This window comes from Cinclus cinclus, chromosome 32 (genome assembly GCF_963662255.1).
Source record: "Cinclus cinclus chromosome 32, bCinCin1.1, whole genome shotgun sequence".
NCBI classification, from domain to species: domain Eukaryota; kingdom Metazoa; phylum Chordata; class Aves; order Passeriformes; family Cinclidae; genus Cinclus; species Cinclus cinclus.
The window spans coordinates 1,257,717-1,280,789 of NC_085077.1; the positions used below are offsets into that span (position 1 = coordinate 1,257,717).

A 23,073-nucleotide genomic window follows, 5' to 3' on the forward strand; every position below is an offset into this window, starting at 1 on the left:
CCCCAAAAATCCCACTTTTCCCACCCAAAATCTTTTTTTTTTTTTTTTTTTTTGTTTTGTTTTTTTCCCCCTACCTAAAAATCTCCTTTTCCCAGGGAAAAATTCCCATTTTTCCATCACAAATTCCCCTTTCCCAGCCCAAATCCTCTTCCCAACAAAAATCCCCAATTTTTTTTTTTTTTTCCTTTCTCCTCGTTTTCCTACACGGATCCTTTTTTTTTTAACCAGAAATTCCCATTTTTTTCCACCCTAAAATTCCATTTTCCCTTCAATATTCCCATTTCCTCCTTCCTACAATTCCCATTTTTCCATCCAAAATTCCCATTTCCTGACCCTGAAATTCCCATTTTTTCCACCCGAAAATTCCCGTTTTTTTTTTTTTTTTTTTCCCATCTGGAAACCTCGGGATGAGCCAAAACCCAGGGGGGGCTTTTATTGAACTGGGACCAAACTGGGACCAAACTGGGACCAAACTGGGACCAAGTGGAGCCAACCGGTGCCAAACTGGGAACTGAGCTGGGGCCAAACTGGGACCCGACTGGTGCCGAACTGGGAGCAGCTCAGTTGGTGGAGGGTCTGCGGGGAGGGCAAAGGGGAGTGAGGACAGGTGAGAGGGACCCCCCCCAGGTGTGCTCAGGTGTGTATAAAACCCCCCCCAGGTATGTGTAACCCCCCCAGGTGTGCTCAGGTGTGTATAAAACCCCCCCCAGGTGTGCTCAGGTGTGTATAAACCCCCCCCAGGTGTGTGTAACCACCCCCAGGTGAGTGCCCAGGTGTGCGTAACTCCCTCAGGTGTGTGTAACCACCCCCAGGTGAGTGCCCAGGTGTGCGTAACTCCCCCAGCTGTGTGTAACCACCCCCAGGTGAGTGCCCAGGTGTGCGTAACTCCCTCCAGGTGTGCGTAATTCCCCCCAGGTGAGTGCCCAGGTGTGCGTAACTCCCTCCAGGTGTGTGTAATTCCCCCCAGGTGAGTGCCCAGGTGTGCGTAACTCCCTCCAGGTGTGTGTAATTCCCCCCAGGTGAGTGCCCAGGTGTGCGTAACTCCCCCAGGTGTGCGTAACTCCCCCGGGTGAGTGCCCAGGTGCGCCGTACTTGGCCCACTCCACGTTGAGGATCAGGTGGTCGTAGCCGAAGCCGGACACGCCCGCGATGGCTCTGGCCGCGTCCTCGCGCCGGTGGAAACTGATGAAGGCAAAACCCTGCGGGGAAATCGGGGTGAGAAACGGGGAAATTGGGAAAAAACGGGGAAATGGGGGAAAGGCCCCAGGAAATCTGGGGGGAAAACCAGGAAATTGGGCACAGGTAGCAAGGCTGCACCCAGGTACCCCCAGGTGTATCCAGGTGTGCCCCCAGGTACCCCCAGGTGTATCCAGGTGTGCCCCCAGTGTACCCAGGTACCCCCAGGTGTATCCACGTGCTCCCAGGTGTGCACCCAGGTACCCCCAGGTGTATCCAGGTGTGCACCCAGGTGTATCCAGGTGTGCCAGCTGACCTTGGACTGGCCCGTGGTCTTGTCCTTGGCCAGGTAGATGCGGGAGATGGAGCCGAAGGGGCGGAAGAGCTCCTGCAGGTCGGTCTCACGAGTGTCCTCCGACAGGTTGGTCACACGGATGGTGGCGTTGTCATCGGCTGCCCGCAGGTGAGGCTGGCCTCAGGTGTGCCCAGATGGGCTCCACGTGTGCCCAGGTGTGTCCAAGTGTGTATTTCCCTCCCCCTCAGGTGTGTTTGTATCCCCTTCAGGTGTGTTTTTATCTCCCCCAGGTGTGCCAAATATGTTTTTATCCCCCCAGGTGTGTTTTTACCCCCACAGGTGTGTTTGTATCCCCCACAGGTGTGTTTGTATCCCCCACAGGTGTGTTTGTATCCCCCCCAGATGTGTCTGTATCCCCCCCAGGTGTGCCCAGGTGTGTTTTTATCTCCCCCAGGTGTGCCAGATATGTTTTTATCCCCCCAGGTGTGCCCAGGTGTGTTTTTATCCCCCCGAGGTGTACCCAGATATGTTTTTATCCCCCCAGGTGTGTTTTTATCCCCCCAGGTGTGCTCACCTCTGCGGTTGGGCTGCATGGACTCCCCGCGCCGGCTGGCGCCGTCCCTCAGGCTGGGTGGGACGTACTTGCCCGTCTTGCTCACCTGAGCGGCCACTGGCTCTGGCTCTGCAGGTGAGACAGGTGAGGGACAAGTGAGGGACAGGTGAGGACAGGTGAGGGACAAGTGAGAGACAGGTGAGGACAGGTGAGGGACAGATGAGAGACAGGTGAGAGGGAAAGGCACAGGTGAGACCCCGGCTGTTCCCAAGCCCTGGAACCTCCCACAGAAACGGAAAAGGTGGGAAAAATTCCCCAAAAAATCCGGGAGTTTCTCCTTTTTACCTCACTGAGCTCCTTCTGCACGGGGCCACCACAGGGATGGACACTGGGGCCACCACGGGGACACCGGGGCCACCACGGGGACATTGGGGCCACCAGGGGGACATTGGGGCCACCAGAGGGATGGACATTGGGGCCACCAGAGGGATGGACATTGGGGCCACCATGGGGACATTGGGGCCACCAGAGGGATGGACATTGGGGCCACCACAGGGATGGACATTGGGGCCACCACGGGGACATTGGGGCCACCACGGGGATGGACATTGGGGCCACCACAGGGATGGACATTGGGGCCACCACGGGGACATTGGGGCCACCACGGGGACACCGGGGCCACCAGGGGGACATTGGGGCCACCACAGGGATGGACATTGGGGCCACCAGGGGGACGTTGGGGCCACCATGGGGACATTGGGGCCACCACAGGGATGGACATTGGGGCCACCACAGGGATGGACATCGGGGCCACCATGGGGACATTGGGGCCACCACGGGGACATTGGGGCCACCAGGGGGACATTGGGGCCACCACAGGGACACCGGGGCCACCACAGGGATGGACATTGGGGCCACCAGGGGGACATTGGGGCCACCACAGGGATGGACATTGGGGCCACCACAGGGATGGACATTGGGGCCACCACGGGGACATTGGGGCCACCAGGGGGACATTGGGGCCACCACAGGGATGGACATTGGGGCCACCATGGGGACATTGGGGCCACCACGGGGACATTGGGGCCACCACAGGGATGGACATTGGGGCCACCACAGGGATATTGGGGCCACCAGGGGGACATTGGGGCCACCACGGGGACATTGGGGCCACCACAGGGACATTGGGGCCACCACAGGGATGGACATTTGGGCCACCATGGGGACATTGGGGCCACCATGGGGACATTGGGGCCACCAGGGGGACATTGGGGCCACCACAGGGATGGACATTGGGGCCACCACGGGGACATTGGGGCCACCATGGGGACATTGGGGCCACCAGGGGGACATTGGGGCCACCACAGGGATGGACACTGGGGCCACCACGGGGACATTGGGGCCACCACGGGGACACCGGGGCCACGTTTTCCAAGAGAAGCGGGGGAATCCCCAGGCGCCCCCAGGGAAAGGGGATTTTGGGGTCCCTACCCCCCGGCAGTTTCTCCTTCTCGCCCGTGGACAGCCCCAGCTGCTCGGCCAGCTCCTTCTGCATGGGCCCCAGCGTGTCCTTGTACGGGCAGCGCGTGGTCCAGTGGTCGCCCTTGCAGATGCGGCAGGACACGATCTTCTGACCCTTCAGCTTGTTCATGGGGTCCTCCTCCTCCTGGCAGTTCAGGTCCTGCGGGACAGGTGAGCACACCTGAGCGCACCTGGGCACACCTGAGCACACCTGGGCATCCAGGATAACCCCCCTCCCCGGGACACTGGGCACACCCAGGGATGTTCATGGGGTTCTCCTCCTGGCAGTTCAGGTCCTGCGGGACAGGTGAGTACACCTGAGCGCACCTGGGCACACCTGAGCACACCTGGGCATCCAGGATAACCCCCCTCCCCGGGACACTGGGCACACCCAGGGATGTTCATGGGGTTCTCCTCCTCCTGGCAGTTCAGGTCCTGCAGGACAGGTAAGCACACCTGAGTCCAAGGCAGACACACTCCTTGGGCACAATTGGGGTCACACCTGAGCCCCCGCACCTGGACAGGGACACACCTGGGGTCACACCTGAGCAGGGACACACCTGAGTCCCTATACCTGGGCACGGACACACCTGAGTCCCTATACCTGGGCAGGGACACACCTGGCGTCACACCTGACTCCCTATACCTGGGCAGGGACACACCTGGGGTCACACCTGAGCACACCTGTCCCTACCTCCTTGCTGGTGATGAAGGTCATGAAGACGTCATCGCTCACGGTCGTCGTGGCCACGTTGGGCCCGGGGGCGTCAAACTCGGAATTCCCAAATTTCTTCCAGTTCTGGGGGGGCGAAAAACCCAGGAAAAAAAGGAGCCTGAAAATCCCAATTTTGCCATTCCCAGGTAAATCCCATTTTTCCCCTCACCTTACGCCGGGCCACGGCCTTGGAGGCTTTGCGGGTCTCGATCCGGAACGTTCGGATGATCTGGGAATGAAAAAATTCGGGATTGGGTCAAAATCCTCAAATTTGGGATCCACAGGTGCCAAACCTGGGGGTTCCTGGAGCACCTGATCCCCCAAAAAACCCGAATTTGGGAACTCATGGAGCACCTGATCCCAAAAAAACCCACATTTGGGGTCCAGAGGTGCCCAATTTGGGAATTCCTGGAGCACCTGATCCCAAAAAAACCCACATTTGGGGTCCAGAGGTGCCCAATTTGGGAATTCCTGGAGCACCTGATGCCAAAAACCTCCAAATTTGGGGGTACCTGGACAACCTGATCCCCAAAAAACCCCGAATTTGGGGATTCTTGAAGCACCTGAGCCCCCAAAAAAACCCGAATTTAGGAATTCTTAAAGTGCCTGATTCCAAAAAAGCCAAAATTGGGGTCCAGAGGTGCCAAATTTGGGGGCTCTTGAAGCACCTGAGCCCCACAGGTGCCACATTTGGAGCTCGAAGGTGCCAAATTTGAGGTTTAGAGGTGCCAATTTTAGGGCTCAGGTGCCGAATTCGACTCACCTGGAGCACCTGAGCCCCTCAGGAGCCAAATTTGGGGTTCAGAGGTGCCAAATCTGAGGCTCAGGTGGCACCTGCAGGCTCCAAGGTGCCCACCAGTGCCACCTGTGCCCACCTTGACCTTGCGCCCGTCCTCCTCCTCGCGGTACTCGGTGATGGTTTTGATGTTGCCATTGACGACCTCCTTGGGGGACGGGAGGGGCCCTGGAGACAGCGACAGGTGAGCCCCAGGTGAGTCCCCAGAGCTCCCCAGGTGTATCCCTCCTCCCCAGGTGTGTCCCTCTTCCCCAGAGCCCCCCAGGTGTGTCTCAGGTGCCCCCAGGTGTGTCTCAGGTGTGCCAGTCTCACCTCCCTTGAGCAGCTCGGCCTCAGCACTGGAGGGGCCTCCCAGGACCCCAGGCAGGGGCAAGTCCTTCAGCAGCTCACTGGTGATCACCTTGTCTGTGGGACAGGTAGGGTCACCTGGGCCAGGTATGGCCTCACCTGGGCCAGGTATGGCCTCACCTGGGCTCAGGTATCCCAGAACCACCCCTTCACCTGGGCACAGGTAACCTCTCTCACTGGGTAAGTTGCCCCAGCCTTGCCCAGCCCCTGGAACGGCTCTTTGTCCCAAGGGACACAGGTGTCACCTCCCCAGGTGTCCCAGGTGTCACTCACCATCCTCTCCTCCCTCCTCCTCCACCTGGTCAGCCCAGCTGGGCTTGGAGCTGTGGGGACAGAACGGCCTCAGAGTCACCTGTCCTGTCCCCGTGTCCCCTCCTGGTGTCCCCCTCAGTGTCCCCTCCTGTGCCGGTGCCACCCTCAGGGTCCCCCCCCAGGGGTGTCCCCTCCCCGGGGTACTTGCGGCACTCTCAGCGTCCCTGTGTCCCCTCCTGTCCCTGTGTCCCCTCCCCAGGGTCCCGGTGCCACCCTCGATGTCCCCCCCCCTCCCCCCCCCTTCCCTTCACGGCCACAGCCCCGCCCGAAGCCCCTCGGGACCCCCGATCGGGACCTCCGGGGACACCGGGTCGGGACCGACCAGGCCCCACAGCCGGGGGGATCTCCCCAGCCGGGCTCCGCCAGTCCCCGGGCCCCGCTGTGGCCTCGCTCCCGGATCCCAAATTCCACTTCCGATCGCAGTTCCCGGTCCCATTTCTTGATCTCGATCTCGATCCCGGTCCCGGTCCCCCCTCACAGCCACAGGCCGCCGCTCCCGCTACGTCCCCCCTGCCGCTCCTGATCCACCCCCAACCCCATTCCCGCCGCCAATCCTCGTTCCCAATCCCAATCCCGGTTCCCGGGGCCGTTCCCGGGGCCTTTCCCGCTGCTCTCCCTCCCTCACTCGTAATCCCCGGTCGGCATCGCCTCCGCCGCCCTCACACCGCCACGCCGGAAAGGCCTCCCGCCACTTCCGGCCGGCGCGCGCCACTTCCGGCGGAGGGAGGCGGGAACGACGCCCCGCGCGCGGCATGACGGGAAGCGGTTGCTGAGCAACGCCACCACGGGGCTTGAGGCCTACTCGTAGCGCGGCGGGGGAGAATGGTTTATAACTTATAGGCGCGATTTATTCGAAGAAATATTACAACATATAAAAACTACATAAAGTATCGAGTTCCACCTTGTACAAAGCGGCCGCGGGGGTTCGGTACAATGCGATAAAAACGGGGGAGCAGGGCCCAGGCCCTGAGGGGGTTGAGGGGAGGTTGGTGCAGCACAGAGAGCGCGGAGGGAGGGGAATTTAAAAAAAAAAAATTACAAACAAACAAAAGGCAAATCGGAAACATTAAAAAAAAAACAGAAAAAAAAAGTGGGGAAAAAATTTAAAACCCAAGGGGAAAAGAAGGGGTTAAAAAAGGGGGAAAAACAGGAAAAAGGACATGAAAAAGGGGGAAAATGAGAAAGAAATCAAGGGATATAAAGAAGGGGGCAAAATAAAAGAAAGGGGGGGGGAGAGGAAAAAAAGAGAGAAAATAGAAAAAAACAAGGATAAAAAAAAATGCCAAATGAAAGCAAAAAGCCAAAAACATCCCCAAATCAGCCAGGCCGTCCCCTCCGTCCCCCCGGTGTCTCCGTGTCCGGCGTCCGGGGCTCAGCCGGCCGCTTCCATCGGCTCCTGCGGCGCCACGCGGGGCCCTGGGGACAACGGGGCTGTGGTGGCACCGTGGGGCTCCACGGGGACATCAGGGGGACAACGTGGGGACACCAAGGGGACATCGTGGGGACACCACAGGGACACCATGGAGCCCAGGGGACATCATGGGGACATCGTGGGGCCCAGGGGACACCAAGGGGACACCATGGAGCCCAGGGGACATCGTGGGGACATCGTGGGGACATCGTGGGGACATCGTGGGGCCCAGGGGACACCATGGGGACATCGTGGGGACATCGTGGGGACACCACAGGGACACCATGGAGCCCAGGGGACACCATGGGGACACCATGGGGACATTGTGGGGCCCAGGGGACACCAAGGGGACACCATGGGGACATCGTGGGGCCCAGGGGACACCAAGGGGACACCAAGGGGACATCGTGGGGACACCACAGGGACACCATGGAGCCCAGGGGACACCACGGGGACATCATGGGGACATCGTGGGGCCCAGGGGACACCACGGGGACACCATGGAGCCCAGGGGACATCGTGGGGACATCGTGGGGACATCATGGGGACATCGTGGGGCCCAGGGGACACCATGGGGACATCGTGGGGACATCGTGGGGACATCGTGGGGCCCAGGGGACACCAAGGGGACACCATGAAGACATCGTGGGGACACCATGGGGACACCAAGGGGACACCAAGGGGACATCGTGGGGCCCAGGGGACACCAAGGGGACATCGTGGGGCCCAGGGGACTCCACGGGGACACCATGGGGACACCAAGGGGTCACTCCATGGACGGTCACTCACCGGCCGTGTCCTGGCGCAGTTTGGCCACAGCACAGGCCTTGATCTCCAGCCCGATGGCCCTGGCCAGGGGAGGTGGCACCGCATTGCCCACCTGTGGACAGAGGGACAGGGGACAGAGGGACAGTGGGCACCGGGACACGGGACAGAGGGACAAAGGGAGAAGGGACAATGGGACACAGGACAGGGGACAAAGGACAATGGGATGACACTGGGACAATGGGACAGCAGGACAAAGGGACAATGGGGACAGCAGGACACCGGCTCCGTGCCACCGCCCTGGTGCCACCGACCTGTCTGTGCTTGTCCAGGATGTTCCCGAAGAGCCGGTAGGTGTCGGGGAAGCCCTGGGAGCGGGCGCACTCCCGCACGCTGACCACGCGGTGCTGCTCGGGGTGCAGCACCCGGCCCTGCAACGGCACCGAGCCACCGCTGGGGCGTGGGGACAGGGGAGACCCCAGACCCAACACTGGGGACGCTGGGGACCACCACACCCAACAACTGGAGCAGTGGTGACCACCAGATCCAACCATTGGAGACCCTGGGAACACTGGCGACCACCAAACCCAACAATTGAGGACACCGGTGACCACCAGACCCAACCATTGGGACACTGTTGGCCATTGCCTACCACCACCAGCACCACCCAAGGACTGGGACAACGATGACCAGTGACCAAGGACGACGATGACCACCAACCACCATCAATGGCTGGCACAACGATGACCAGTGACCACCAAGAGTTGGGGCAACGATGACCAGTGACCAAGGACAATGATGACCACTGACCATCAATGGCTGGCACAACGATGACCAGTGACCAAGGACAATGATGACCACTGACCATCAATGGCTGGCGCAACGATGACCAATGACCAAGGACAATGATGACCATTGACCATCAATGGCTGGCACAACGATGACCATTGACCAAGGACAATGATGACCATTGACCATCAATGGCTGGCACAACGATGACCAGTGACCAAGGATGACGATGACCAGTGACCACCATCAATGGCTGGCACAACGATGACCATTGACCAAGGACAATGATGACCATTGACCATCAATGGCTGGCACAACGATGACCAGTGACCAAGGATGACGATGACCAGTGACCACCATCAATGGCTGGCACAACGATGACCAGTGACCAAGGATGACGATGACCAGTGACCACCATCAATGGCTGGCACAACGATGACCATTGACCACCACCACCAAACCCCAGCCGCCGGTCGCTCCCACGGTTGCCCTCCCCCACCTGCTTGCCCATGGGCTCGGGGTTGGTGACGGTGGTGCTGAAGAAGCCGTCCCACTCCAGGCGCCCGTAGAGCCCGGCCCAGTGGTTGTGCCGGTTCCCGGTGTGCGGGAGGCACCACGGGATGAGCGTGTTGAACTGCCGATCCGCCGGGTCGCACGGCTTCCCTGGGAAACGCCAAAAAAAACCAAAAAAACAACAAAAAAAAAAAAAAAAAAACCAAAATTTTGAGGAGCAAAACCAAACAAGTCATGACCCGTCCGGCGCCGGGGAGGTGTTCCCGGAATTCCATCACCCACCCACCTTCGGCGCAGGAGCAGACGCCGCGCAGGGCGCCGGAGCTGCTGCGGCCGTTCTTGCGCTCGTGGTGGGTGTAGCGCAGCTTCCGGGTGGTGGTGCCGTCCGACAGCCGCACCTCGATGTTGGGCAGGTCCCTCCAGTCGGAGCCCGGCGCCAGCGGGATGTGCCGCATCCGCGCCGCCACCAGCGCGCTCATGTCCTGACGGGGACAGGCCCGGTGTCACCGCCGGCGGCGGGGGAGGTGGTGGGGACAACTGGGGACAACTGGGGGGTGTTGGGGATAACTGGGGACAACTGGGGGGTTTTGGGGGCTTTTGGGGACAATTGAGGGATGTTGGGGATAACTGGGGGGGGTTGGGGACAACTGGGGACAACTGGGGGGCATTGGGGACAACTGGAGGGTGTTGGGGATAATTGGGGACAATTGGGGGATGTTGGGGATGATTGGGGGACGTTGGGGACAATTAGGGGATGTTGGGGACTGTTGGGGGGCAATTGGGGGGGTGCTGGGGGCAATTTGGAACCATTGGAGGACGTTGGGGACAACTGGGGGATGTTGGGGACAATTGGGGACCACCAGGGAATGTTGGAGACCATTGCGGGGATGTCGGACTCCATTGGTGTCCAACTTCCACCATTCCCAACTCCTCCACCATTCCCAAAGTCTCCATTCCCAAAACCTCCCCTAATCCCCAACTCCTCCTCCACCAGTTCCCAGCAGCTGCCCCCATCCCGATTTTGGCCGCGGCCACCCCGGGGAGCGCCGGGGCCGCTCCCTCGCCCCGATGCCGGCGGGATCCGGCGGGATCCGGCGGGGTGCGCCGTTCCCACCTTGCAGATGTGATCCCTGAGGATGGGCTGGTACTGGGAGCCGCGGATCTGGCGCTGGAACCACGACTGGGGCTCGCCGTTGTAGGAGATCTCCAGCGCCGAGGCGCCGTTCCGGATCTCCGGCAGGTCCGACATGGTGTCGCGCACCGTGATGGTGCGGAACGGCCCCGAGTACGTCCTGAGGGACGGGGTTCCCCACTCGGAATTCCCAGCTCAACACGGAATTCCCGGCGGCGCCAAATTTCTGGTGCCGGATTCCCCGAATTCCCAAGCGCCGAATTCCCAAACCAAACAACGCTCAACACCCAGTGCCGAATTCCCAAACTGAATTCCCAAACCCTCACAGTCCTCAGTGCCGAATTCCCAAAATTCCCAAACCCTCACAGTCCTCAGTGCCGAATTCCCAAAATTCCCAAACCCTCACAGTCCCCAGTGCCAAATTCCCACACTGAATTCCCAAACTGAAACTCCCAAACCAAAATTCCCAAACCCTCACAGTCCCCAGTGCCAAATTCCCAAACTGAATTCCCAAACTGAAACTCTCAAACCAAAATTCCCAAACCCTCACAGTCCTCAGTGCCAAATTCCCAAAATTCCCAAACCCTCACAGTCCTCAGTGCCGAATTCCCAAACTGAATTCCCAAACCCTCACAGTCCCCAGTGCCAAATTCCCAAACCAAAATTCCCAAACCCTCACAGTCCTCAGTGCCGAATTCCCACCCCGGATGAATTCCCACCCGGGATGAATTCCCACCTGGAATTCCCAAATTCCCACCCGGAATTCCCAAATTCCCACCCGGAATTCCCACCCCGGATGAATTCCCACCCGGGATGAATTCCCACCCAGAATTCCCAAATTCTCACCCGGGATGAATTCCCACCCGGAATTCCCAAATTCCCACCCGGATGAATTCCCACCCCGGATGAATTCCCACCCGGGATGAACTCCCACCCGGAATTCTCAAATTCCCACCCGGAATTCCCAAATTCCCACCCCGGATGAACTCCCACCCGGAATTCCCAAATTCCCACCCGGAATTCCCAAATTCCCACCCTGGATGAATTCCCACCTGGAATTCCCAAATTCCCACCCCGGATGAATTCCCACCTGGAATTCCCAAATTCCCACCCGGGATGAACTCCCACCCGGAATTCCCAAATTCCCACCTGGAATTCCCAAATTCCCACCCGGGATGAATTCCCACCCGGGATGAATTCCCACCCTGGATGAATTCCCACCTGGAATTCCCAAATTCCCACCCGGATGAATTCCCACCCCGGATGAATTCCCACCCGGGATGAACTCCCACCCGGAATTCTCAAATTCCCACCCGGAATTCCCAAATTCCCACCCGGGATGAATGAATTCCCACCCCGGATGAATGAACTCCCACCCGGAATTCCCAAATTCCCACCCCGGATGAACTCCCACCCGGAATTCCCAAATTCCCACCCGGGATGAATGAATTCCCACCCTGGATGAATTCCCACCTGGAATTCCCAAATTCCCACCCCGGATGAATTCCCACCTGGAATTCCCAAATTCCCACCCGGGATGAATTCCCACCCGGGATGAATTCCCACCCTGGATGAATTCCCACCTGGAATTCCCAAATTCCCACCCGGATGAATTCCCACCCGGGATGAATTCCCACCCTGGATGAATTCCCACCCGGAATTCCCAAATTCCCACCCGGGATGAATGAATTCCCACCCGGGATGAATGAATTCCCACCCCGGATGAATGAATTCCCACCCTGGATGAATTCCCACCTGGAATTCCCAAATTCCCACCCCGGATGAATTCCCACCCTGGATGAATTCCCACCTGGAATTCCCAAATTCCCACCCGGGATGAATTCCCACCCGGGATGAATTCCCACCCTGGATGAATTCCCACCCGGAATTCCCAAATTCCCACCCGGGATGAATGAATTCCCACCCGGGATGAATGAATTCCCACCCCGGATGGATGAATTCCCACCCGGAATTCCCAAATTCCCACCCGGAATTCCCGGGCTCTCACCGGGTGATGTTGCTGACGAATTTCTTGTCGTCCACCACGACGCTGAGCTGGCAGGCGCGGGGGGCGAACACGTGCAGGGGCTCGGGGAACATGGGCAACTTCTCGCCCGGCGCCGCCGCCAGCACGATGGCGCGGCGCCGCGTCTGCGCCACGCCGTACTGCCCGGCCTGGGGGGACGGCACTGGGATGGGAATGGCTACCGGGGGATGGGAATGGCTACCGGGGGATGGGAATGGCCACTGGGATGGGAATGGCCACTGGGATGGGAATGGCTACCGGGGGATGGGAATGGCCACTGGGATGGGAATGGCCACCGGGGGATGGGAATGGCTACCGGGGGATGGGAATGGCCACTGGGATGGGAATGGCTACCGGGGGATGGGAATGGCTACCGGGGGATGGGAATGGCCACTGGGATGGGAATGGCTACCGGGGGATGGGAATGGCTACCAGGGGATGGGAATGGCTACTGGGGGATGGGAATGGCCACTGGGATGGGAATGGCTACCGGGGGATGGGAATGGCTACCGGGGGATGGGAATGGCCACCAGGGGATGGGAATGGCTACCGGGGGATGGGAATGGCCACTGGGATGGGAATGGCCACTGGGATGGGAATGGCTACCAGGGGATGGGAATGGCCACTGGGATGGGAATGGCTACCGGGGGATGGGAATGGCTACCGGGGGATGGGAATGGCTACCAGGGGATGGGAATGGCTACCAGGGGATGGGAATGGCTACCGGGGGATGGGAATGGCCACTGGGATGGGAATGGCTACCGGGGGATGGGAATGGCTACCAGGGGATGGGAATGGCTACTGGGGGATGGGAATGGCCACTGGGATGGGAATGGCTACCGGGGGATGGGAATGGCTACCGGGGGATGGGAATGGCCACCAGGGGATGGGAATGGCTACCGGGGGATGGGAATGGCCACTGGGATGGGAATGGCCACTGGGATGGGAATGGCTACCAGGGGATGGGAATGGCCACTGGGATGGGAATGGCTACCGGGGGATGGGAATGGCTACCAGGGGATGGGAATGGCCACTGGGATGGGAATGGCTACTGGGGGATGGGAATGGCTACCAGGGGATGGGAATGGCCACTGGGATGGGAATGGCTACCAGGGGATGGGAATGGCTACTAGGGGATGGGAATGGCCACTGGGATGGGAATGGCTACCAGGGGATGGGAATGGCTACCGGGGGATGGGAATGGCTACCGGGGGATGGGAATGGCCACTGGGGGATGGGAATGGCCACTGGGATGGGAATGGCCACTGGGATGGGAATGGCTACCAGGGGATGGGAATGGCTACTAGGGGATGGGAATGGCCACCAGGGGATGGGAATGGCCACTGGGATGGGAATGGCTACCAGGGGATGGGAATGGCTACCGGGGGATGGGAATGGCCACTGGGATGGGAATGGCTACCGGGGGATGGGAATGGCTACCGGGGGATGGGAATGGCCACTGGGATGGGAATGGCTACCAGGGGATGGGAATGGCTACCAGGGGATGGGAATGGCCACTGGGATGGGAATGGCTACCAGGGGATGGGAATGGCCACTGGGATGGGAATGGCCACTGGGATGGGAATGGCTACCAGGGGATGGGAATGGCTACCGGGGGATGGGAATGGCCACTGGGATGGGAATGGCTACCAGGGGATGGGAATGGCTACCAGGGGATGGGAATGGCCACTGGGATGGGAATGGCTACCAGGGGATGGGAATGGCCACTGGGATGGGAATGGCCACTGGGATGGGAATGGCTACCAGGGGATGGGAATGGCCACTGGGATGGGAATGGCTACCGGGGGATGGGAATGGCTACCAGGGGATGGGAATGGCCACTGGGATGGGAATGGCTACTGGGGGATGGGAATGGCTACCAGGGGATGGGAATGGCCACTGGGATGGGAATGGCTACCAGGGGATGGGAATGGCCACTGGGATGGGAATGGCCACTGGGATGGGAATGGCTACCAGGGGATGGGAATGGCTACTAGGGGATGGGAATGGCCACCAGGGGATGGGAATGGCTACCGGGGGATGGGAATGGCCACTGGGATGGGAATGGCTACCAGGGGATGGGAATGGCCACTGGGATGGGAATGGCCACTGGGATGGGAATGGCTACCAGGGGATGGGAATGGCCACTGGGATGGGAATGGCCACTGGGATGGGAATGGCTACCAGGGGATGGGAATGGCTACTAGGGGATGGGAATGGCCACCAGGGGATGGGAATGGCTACCGGGGGATGGGAATGGCCACTGGGATGGGAATGGCTACCGGGGGATGGGAATGGCTACCGGGGGATGGGAATGGCCACTGGGATGGGAATGGCTACCAGGGGATGGGAATGGCTACCAGGGGATGGGAATGGCCACTGGGATGGGAATGGCTACCAGGGGATGGGAATGGCCACTGGGATGGGAATGGCCACTGGGATGGGAATGGCTACCAGGGGATGGGAATGGCCACTGGGATGGGAATGGCTACCGGGGGATGGGAATGGCTACCAGGGGATGGGAATGGCCACTGGGATGGGAATGGCTACTGGGGGATGGGAATGGCTACCAGGGGATGGGAATGGCCACTGGGATGGGAATGGCTACCAGGGGATGGGAATGGCCACTGGGATGGGAATGGCCACTGGGATGGGAATGGCTACCAGGGGATGGGAATGGCTACTAGGGGATGGGAATGGCCACCAGGGGATGGGAATGGCTACCGGGGGATGGGAATGGCCACTGGGATGGGAATGGCTACCAGGGGATGGGAATGGCCACTGGGATGGGAATGGCCACTGGGATGGGAATGGCCACTGGGATGGGAATGGCTACTGGGGGATGGGAATGGCTACCAGGGGATGGGAATGGCCACTGGGATGGGAATGGCTACCAGGGGATGGGAATGGCCACTGGGATGGGAATGGCCACTGGGATGGGAATGGCTACCGGGGGATGGGAATGGCTACTAGGGGATGGGAATGGCCACCAGGGGATGGGAATGGCTACCGGGGGATGGGAATGGCCACTGGGATGGGAATGGCGACCGGGGGATGGGAATGGCTACCGGGGGATGGGAATGGCCACTGGGATGGGAATGGCTACCAGGGGATGGGAATGGCCACTGGGATGGGAATGGCCACTGGGATGGGAATGGCTACCGGGGGATGGGAATGGCTACCGGGGGATGGGAATGGCCACTGGGATGGGAATGGCCACTGGGATGGGAATGGCTACCGGGTGATGGGAATGGCCACTGGGATGGGAATGGCTACCGGGGGATGGGAATGGCCACTGGGATGGGAATGGCTACCGGGGGATGGGAATGGCCACTGGGATGGGAATGGCCACTGGGATGGGAATGGCTACCGGGGGATGGGAATGGCTACCGGGGGATGGGAATGGCCACTGGGATGGGAATGGCTACCAGGGGATGGGAATGGCTACTAGGGGATGGGAATGGCCACTGGGATGGGAATGGCTACCAGGGGATGGGAATGGCTACCAGGGGATGGGAATGGCTACCGGGGGATGGGAATGGCCACTGGGATCGGAATGGCCACTGGGATGGGAATGGCTACCGGGGGATGGGAATGGCTACCGGGGGATGGGAATGGCCACTGGGATGGGAATGGCCACTGGGATGGGAATGGCTACCGGGTGATGGGAATGGCCACTGGGATGGGAATGGCCACTGGGATGGGAATGGCTACCGGGGGATGGGAATGGCTACCGGGGGATGGGAATGGCCACTGGGATGGGAATGGCTACCAGGGGATGGGAATGGCTACTAGGGGATGGGAATGGCCACTGGGATGGGAATGGCTACCAGGGGATGGGAATGGCCACCAGGGGATGGGAATGGCTACCAGGGGATGGGAATGGCTACCGGGGGATGGGAATGGCTACCGGGGGATGGGAATGGCCACTGGGATCGGAATGGCCACTGGGATGGGAATGGCCACTGGGATGGGAATGGCTACCAGGGGATGGGAATGGCTACTAGGGGATGGGAATGGCCACCAGGGGATGGGAATGGCTACCAGGGGATGGGAATGGCCACTGGGATGGGAATGGCTACCAGGGGATGGGAATGGCTACCAGGGGATGGGAATGGCCACTGGGATGGGAATGGCTACCGGGGGATGGGAATGGCTACCAGGGGATGGGAATGGCTACCGGGGGATGGGAATGGCTACCAGGGGATGGGAATGGCCACTGGGATGGGAATGGCTACCGGGGGATGGGAATGGCCACTGGGATGGGAATGGCTACCGGGGGATGGGAATGGCTACCGGGGGATGGGAATGGCCACTGGGATGGGAATGGCTACCGGGGGATGGGAATGGCCACTGGGATGGGAATGGCTACCGGGGGATGGGAATGGCCACTGGGATGGGAATGGCTACCGGGGGATGGGAATGGCTACCGGGGGATGGGAATGGCCACTGGGATGGGAATGGCTACCGGGGGATGGGAATGGCTACCGGGGGATGGGAATGGCCACTGGGATGGGAATGGCTACCGGGGGATGGGAATGGCCACGGGGCCATCACAGGGGGTTGGGAGAGGACAGGTCCTGAGGAACTCTGGTGGGGATGTCCCCAGGGCCACCCAAGGGGTCACTCCCTCCATTTCATGACCAACTGACCAATTCCCAATTCCCAGTTCCTTTGGGATCATCCCCCAAGGAACAACACAACCAACGTTTCTCAGGGTACCAGAACTGGGGTTTTTCACCCCAAAAGCAGCCCTGGAGACCTTACCTGGAGCACCCCGAAGGTGCACTGGTAACCCATGCGCACCAGGCAGCGCAGGGTCAGCTTGAGCACCATGGACCTCTTGAAGGACACGAAATTCCGGACGTTCTCCAGCAGGAAGAAGCGCGGCCGGTAATAATCGCAGTAACTGAGGGGACAGAGGGACACCCCAAAATGGTGGGGACAGGGGGACACCCCAAAAATCCCCACCAGGAGACGCCAGATGGGGTCACACCCCAAAAACCATCTCCACACCAATGAAGATGAACCAGATGGGGTCACACCCCAAAAACCATCTCCACACCAATGAAGATGAACCAGATGGGGTCAAATCCCAAAAACCATCTCCACACCAATGAAGATGAACCAGATGGGGTCACACCCCAAAAACCATCTCCACACCAATGAAGATGAACCAGATGGGGTCACACCCCAAAAACCATCTCCACACCAATGAAGATGAACCAGATGGGGTCACACCCCAAAAACCATCTCCACACCAATGAAGATGAACCAGATGGGGTCACACCCCAAAAACCATCTCCACACCAATGAAGATGAACCAGATGGGGTCACACCCCAAAAACCATCTCCACACCAATGAAGATGAACCAGATGGGGTCAAACCCCAAAAACCATCTCCACACCAATGAAGATGAACCAGATGGGGTCACACCCCAAAAACCATCTCCACACCAATGAAGATGAACCAGATGGGGTCACACCCCAAAAACCATCTCCACACCAATGAAGATGAACCAGATGGGGTCACACCCCAAAAACCATCTCCACACCAATGAAGATGAACCAGATGGGGTCACACCCCAAAAACCATCTCCACACCAATGAAGATGAACCAGATGGGGTCACACCCCAAAAACCATCTCCACACCAATGAAGATGAACCAGATGGGGTCAAATCCCAAAAACCATCTCCACACCAATGAAGATGAACCAGATGGGGTCAAACCCCAAAAACCATCTCCACACCAATGAAGATGAACCAGATGGGGTCAAATCCCAAAAACCATCTCCACACCAATGAAGATGAACCAGATGGGGTCACACCCCAAAAACCATCTCCACACCAATGAAGATGAACCAGATGGGGTCAAACCCCAAAAACCATCTCCACACCAATGAAGATGAACCAGATGGGGTCAAATCCCAAAAACCATCTCCACACCAATGAGGGGACACCAGACAAGGTCTCACCCCCCACAGAAACCCCGTCCCCACCCACCTGAGGAAGGAGACCACCAGGGAGTTCTTGAACTTGGAGTAGGTGCGGGAGTTGAAGCGGTTCATGCCGCTGAAGCCCTGGCACGGGGGGCCACCACAGAGCATCTCCACGTCGCCCTTCTGGGGCAGCTTCTGGCCCAAGGAGTTGGTTCTCTCGCCCGCCATGACCAGCTTGAGGAGCACGTTGCAGTCCTCGGTGAACACCGTGGTGCCGGGGTTGTTGAGCCGGAACGCCTGCGCCGCCGGCTCCCACATCTCGATGGCCCAGAGCGTCTCCGAGACTCCTGAGGGGATTGGGAAGGGCAGGGGTGGGCACTGGGAATGGGCACTGGGAGTGGGGATGGGCACTGGGAAGGGGCACTGGGAATGGGGATGGGCACTGGGAGTGGGGATGGGCACTGGGGATGGGCACTGGGAATGGGGATGGGCACTGGGAGTGGGGATGGGCACTGGGAGTGGGGATGGGCACTGGGGATGGGCACAGGGAATGGGGATGGGCACTGGGAATGGGAATAGGCACTGGGAATGGGAATAGGCACTGGGAATGGGCACTGGGGATGGGCACTGGGAATGGGGATGGGCACTGGGAATGGGAATAGGCACTGGGAATGGGCACTGGGAATGGGGATGGGCACTGGGAATGGGAATAGGCACTGGGAATGGGCACTGGGGATGGGCACTGGGAAGGGGGATGGGCACTGGGAATGGCCAGGAATGGGCACTGGGAATGGGAATGGGCACTGGGAATGGGGATGGGCACTGGGAATGGGCACTGGGAATGGGGATGGGCACTGGGGATGGGCACTGGGGATGGGGATGGGCACTGGGAGTGGGGATGGGCACTGGGAATGGGCACTGGGAAGGGGGATGGGCACTGGGAAGGGGCACTGGGAATGGGGATGGGCACTGGGAAGGGGCACTGGGAATGGGGATGGGCACTGGGAATGGGGATGGGCACTGGGGATGGGCACTGGGAAGGGGGATGGGCACTGGGAAGGGGCACTGGGAATGGGGATGGGCACTGGGAAGGGGCACTGGGAAGGGGGATGGGCACTGGGAAGGGGCACTGGGAATGGGGATGGGCACTGGGAATGGGGATGGGCACTGGGGATGGGCACTGGGAAGGGGGATGGGCACTGGGAAGGGGCACTGGGAATGGGGATGGGCACTGGGAATGGGCACTGGGAACACCCAGCACATTTGCTGCCCCCCAAGGCCTGTCCCGCCCCTTCCCGAGGGCCGGAATTCCCGGAGCCCCGGGGCCGGGGCTCACCTGCCTGGTGGAAGCCCTCGGAGAGGCCCCCGCAGCCGGAGAACACGTCCAGGGTGCGGAGCTTGGGCACCTGCAGCTGCGGCGGCTCCTGCTCGCTCTGCTCGGGGCCGGCTGCCTTCCCTTTGGCCTTCCCTGAGGGAACGGGGCAGTTCCTGATCTTCATCCTCATCCTCCTCATCCTCCTCATCCTCATCATCCTCATCCTCATCCTCATCATCCCCCTGCTCCTCTCCTGCTGCCTTCCCTTTGGCCTTCCCTGAGGGAACGGGGCAGTTCCTGATCTTCATCCTCATCCTCCTCATCCTCACCATCCTCACCATCCTCATCCTCATCCTCATCCTCCCCCTGCTCCTCTCCTGCTGCCTTCCCTTTGGCCTTCCCTGAGGGAACGGGGCAGTTCCTGATCTTCATCCTCATCCTCACCATCCTCATCCTCCTCATCCTCACCATCCTCATCCTCATCATCCCCCTGCTCCTCTCCTGCTGCCTTCCCTTTGGCCTTCCCTGAGGGAACGGGGCAGTTCCTGATCTTCATCCTCATCCTCCTCATCCTCACCATCCTCATCATCCTCATCCTCATCATCCTCATCCTCCTCATCCTCACCATCCTCATCCTCATCATCCCCCTGCTCCTCTCCTGCTGCCTTCCCTGTGGCCTTCCCTGAGGGAATGGGGCAGTTCCTGATCTTCATCCTCATCCTCCTCATCCTTGCCCCCTGCTCTTCTTCCTCCTCATCCTCCTCCAGTAATCCATCACCTCCCAGACCCTTTTCTGCCCCCTTTTTACCCATTTTCCACCCCTTTTCCCACCTTTTTTCTGCCCCTTTTTCCATCCTTTTTCAGCCCTTTTTTTCTGCCCTTTTCCCAGCCCCTTTTCCCACCCCTTTTTCAGCCTCACCTTTCCCTTTCCCCTTCCCCTTCCCTTTGTTCCCGGAGCTCCGGGCGTGGTTGGGAGGATCCTCAAAGCTCTTGGTTTTGGCGTTGTAAGCCTGAGGAAAAAAAACAAAACAAAAAAAACCCCAAAAATCTCCAGGATTTGGGATTGGACACCAGGAGATTTTCCAGCTCGGGAATGGCCCCGGGATTGCCAAAATCCCGTGGGAATCAGGGAATGGTTCAGTGAATCTGGAACAGCAGAACCTCAGGGATACATCCAGAGTCTCCAGGAACTCCTTCAGACCCTTCTTGGACAATTCCAGACCTCCAGGAACTCACCCAGGTCCTCAAAAACCCAGTTTAGAGTCCAGGATTTACTCCCTAAAACGCTGGAATTGGCCCCAAATCCAATCCCTTCATGGAAAACTTCAACTTTCCTTCATCCCTGGGGTCTCCAGACCTCCAAAACTTCATCCAGACCTCCAGGAAATCATCCAGAGCTCCAAAATCTCATCCAGACCTCCAAAGAAATTCATCCAGACCTCCAAAAACTGCTCCAAACCCCCCAAAACTCATCCAGAGATCCAAAAAAATTCACCCAGACCTCCAAAAACTTATCCTAACCTCCAAAGAAATTCATCCAGACCTCCAAAAACTCTTCAGACCTCAAAAAACTCATCCAGAGATCCAAAACTTCATCCAGACCTCCAGGAACTCATCCAGATGTCCAGAAACTCATCCAGAGATCCAAAAAAATTCATCCAGAGATCCAAAAAAATTCATCCAGACCTCCAGGAACTCATCCAGACGTCCAGAAACTCATCCAGAGATCCAAAAAAATTCATCCAGAGATCCAAAAAAATTCATCCAGATCTCCAGGAACTCATCCAGACCTCCAAGATTTGCTCCCCAAAACCACAGGACCAACCCCAAACCCAACCCCTGAATGGAAAACCACCCTGAGCCCCAACCTGATTTCACCCCCGGGGTCTCCAGCCCCCCAGGAACTCATCCAGAGATCCAAAAACTTACCCAGACCTCCAAAACCTCATCCTGATCTCCAGGAACTCATCCAGAGATCCAAAAAACTCACCCAGACCTCCAAAAACTCATCCTGACCTCCAGGAACTCATCCAGAGATCCAAAAAATTCACCCAGACCTCCAAAACCTCATCCTGATCTCCAGGAACTCATCTAGAGATCCAAAAAACTCACCCAGACCTCCAAAAACTCATCCTGACCTCCAGGAACTCATCCAGAGATCCAAAAACTCACCCAGACCTCCAAAACCTCATCCTGATCTCCAGGAACTCATCCAGAGATCCAAAAAACTCACCCAGACCTCCAAAAACTCATCCAGCCCTCCAGGAACTCATCCAGAGATCCAAAAACTCACCCAGACCTCCAAAACCTCATCCTGATCTCCAGGAACTCATCTAGAGATCCAAAAAACTCACCCAGACCTCCAAAAACTCATCCAGCCCTCCAGGAACTCATCCAGAGATCCAAAAACTCACCCAGACCTCCAAAACCTCATCCTGATCTCCAGGAACTCATCCAGAGATCCAAAAAACTCACCCAGACCTCCAAAAACTCATCCAGCCCTCCAGGAACTCATCCAGAGATCCAAAAAACTCACCCAGACCTCCAAAACCTCATCCTGATCTCCAGGAACTCATCCAGAGATCCAAAAACTCACCCAGACCTCCAAAAACTCATCCTGATCTCCAGGAACTCATCCAGAGATCCAAAAACTCACCCAGACCTCCAAAACCTCATCCTGATCTCCAGGAACTCATCTAGAGATCCAAAAACTCACGCAGACCTCCAAAACCTCATCCTGACATCCAGGAACTCATCCAGAGATCCAAAAACTCACGCAGACCTCCAAAACCTCATCCTGATCTCCAGGAACTCATCCAGAGATCCAAAAACTTACCCAGACCTCCAAAACCTCATCCTGATCTCCAGGAACTCATCCAGAGATCCAAAAAACTCACCCAGACCTCCAAAAACTCATCCTGACCTCCAGGAACTCATCCAGAGATCCAAAAAATTCACCCAGACCTCCAAAACCTCATTCTGATCTCCAGGAACTCATCTAGAGATCCAAAAAACTCACCCAGAGATCCAAAACCTCATCCAGCCCTCCAGGAACTCATCCAGAGATCCAAAAACTCACCCAGACCTCCAAAACCTCATCCTGATCTCCAGGAACTCATCCAGAGATCCAAAAAACTTACCCAGAGATCGAAAACCTCATCCTGATCTCCAGGAACTCATCCAGAGATCCAAAAAACTCACCCAGACCGCCAAAAACTCATCCTGATCTCCAGGAACTCATCCAGAGATCCAAAAAACTCACCCAGAGATCCAAAACCTCATCCAGCCCTCCAGGAACTCATCCAGAGATCCAAAAAACTCACCCAGACCTCCAAAACCTCATCCTGATCTCCAGGAACTCATCCAGAGATCCAAAATCTCACCCAGACCTCCAAAACCTCATCCTGATCTCCAGGAACTCATCCAGAGATCCAAAAAACTCACCCAGACCTCCAAAAACTCATCC

At 58.4% G+C, this 23,073-nt stretch overlaps 2 protein-coding genes across 3 annotated transcripts in view; both read right to left on the reverse strand.

The window, feature by feature from the left end:
* Positions 1-408: 408 nt before the first annotated feature.
* Positions 409-6,419, reverse strand: EIF3G (eukaryotic translation initiation factor 3 subunit G). Its single transcript, XM_062511870.1, has 11 exons — positions 6,342-6,419; positions 5,678-5,727; positions 5,369-5,461; positions 5,136-5,224; positions 4,430-4,489; positions 4,240-4,344; positions 3,516-3,705; positions 2,046-2,153; positions 1,493-1,629; positions 1,093-1,199; positions 409-576 (listed from the first exon to the last, which is right to left on the reverse strand). The coding sequence occupies exons 1-11, from the start codon at positions 6,359-6,361 to the stop codon at positions 561-563; spliced, it is 975 nt and encodes a 324-aa protein (XP_062367854.1). The 5' UTR covers positions 6,362-6,419; the 3' UTR covers positions 409-560.
* Positions 6,420-6,583: 164 nt separating this feature from the next.
* The window catches only part of DNMT1 (DNA methyltransferase 1), a 30,206-nt gene continuing 13,716 nt past the window's right edge, over positions 6,584-23,073 (reverse strand). For both annotated transcript variants that reach the window (XM_062511789.1, XM_062511788.1), the window contains 11 exons: positions 20,527-20,617; positions 19,629-19,760; positions 18,357-18,639; positions 17,120-17,261; positions 12,335-12,501; positions 10,309-10,486; positions 9,481-9,676; positions 9,181-9,344; positions 8,207-8,323; positions 7,917-8,007; positions 6,584-7,132 (listed from right to left, as the gene is read on the reverse strand). In XM_062511789.1, coding sequence (XP_062367773.1) covers positions 7,089-7,132; positions 7,917-8,007; positions 8,207-8,323; positions 9,181-9,344; positions 9,481-9,676; positions 10,309-10,486; positions 12,335-12,501; positions 17,120-17,261; positions 18,357-18,639; positions 19,629-19,760; positions 20,527-20,617 — 1,605 coding nt within the window. In that variant the 3' untranslated portion in view covers positions 6,584-7,088. The remainder of the gene's footprint in view (positions 7,133-7,916; positions 8,008-8,206; positions 8,324-9,180; positions 9,345-9,480; positions 9,677-10,308; positions 10,487-12,334; positions 12,502-17,119; positions 17,262-18,356; positions 18,640-19,628; positions 19,761-20,526; positions 20,618-23,073) is intronic.

Coding starts and splice junctions, on each gene's coding strand:
- EIF3G (XM_062511870.1), bottom strand. CDS start 6,361: ATGCCGACCGGGGATTACGA. Junction 5,462..5,677: donor GGAGGAGGGAGGAGAGGATG/GTGAGTGACACC, acceptor CCTGTCCCACAG/ACAAGGTGATCACCAGTGAG. Junction 3,706..4,239: donor CCTTCATCACCAGCAAGGAG/GTAGGGACAGGT, acceptor CCTGTCCCGCAG/GACCTGAACTGCCAGGAGGA.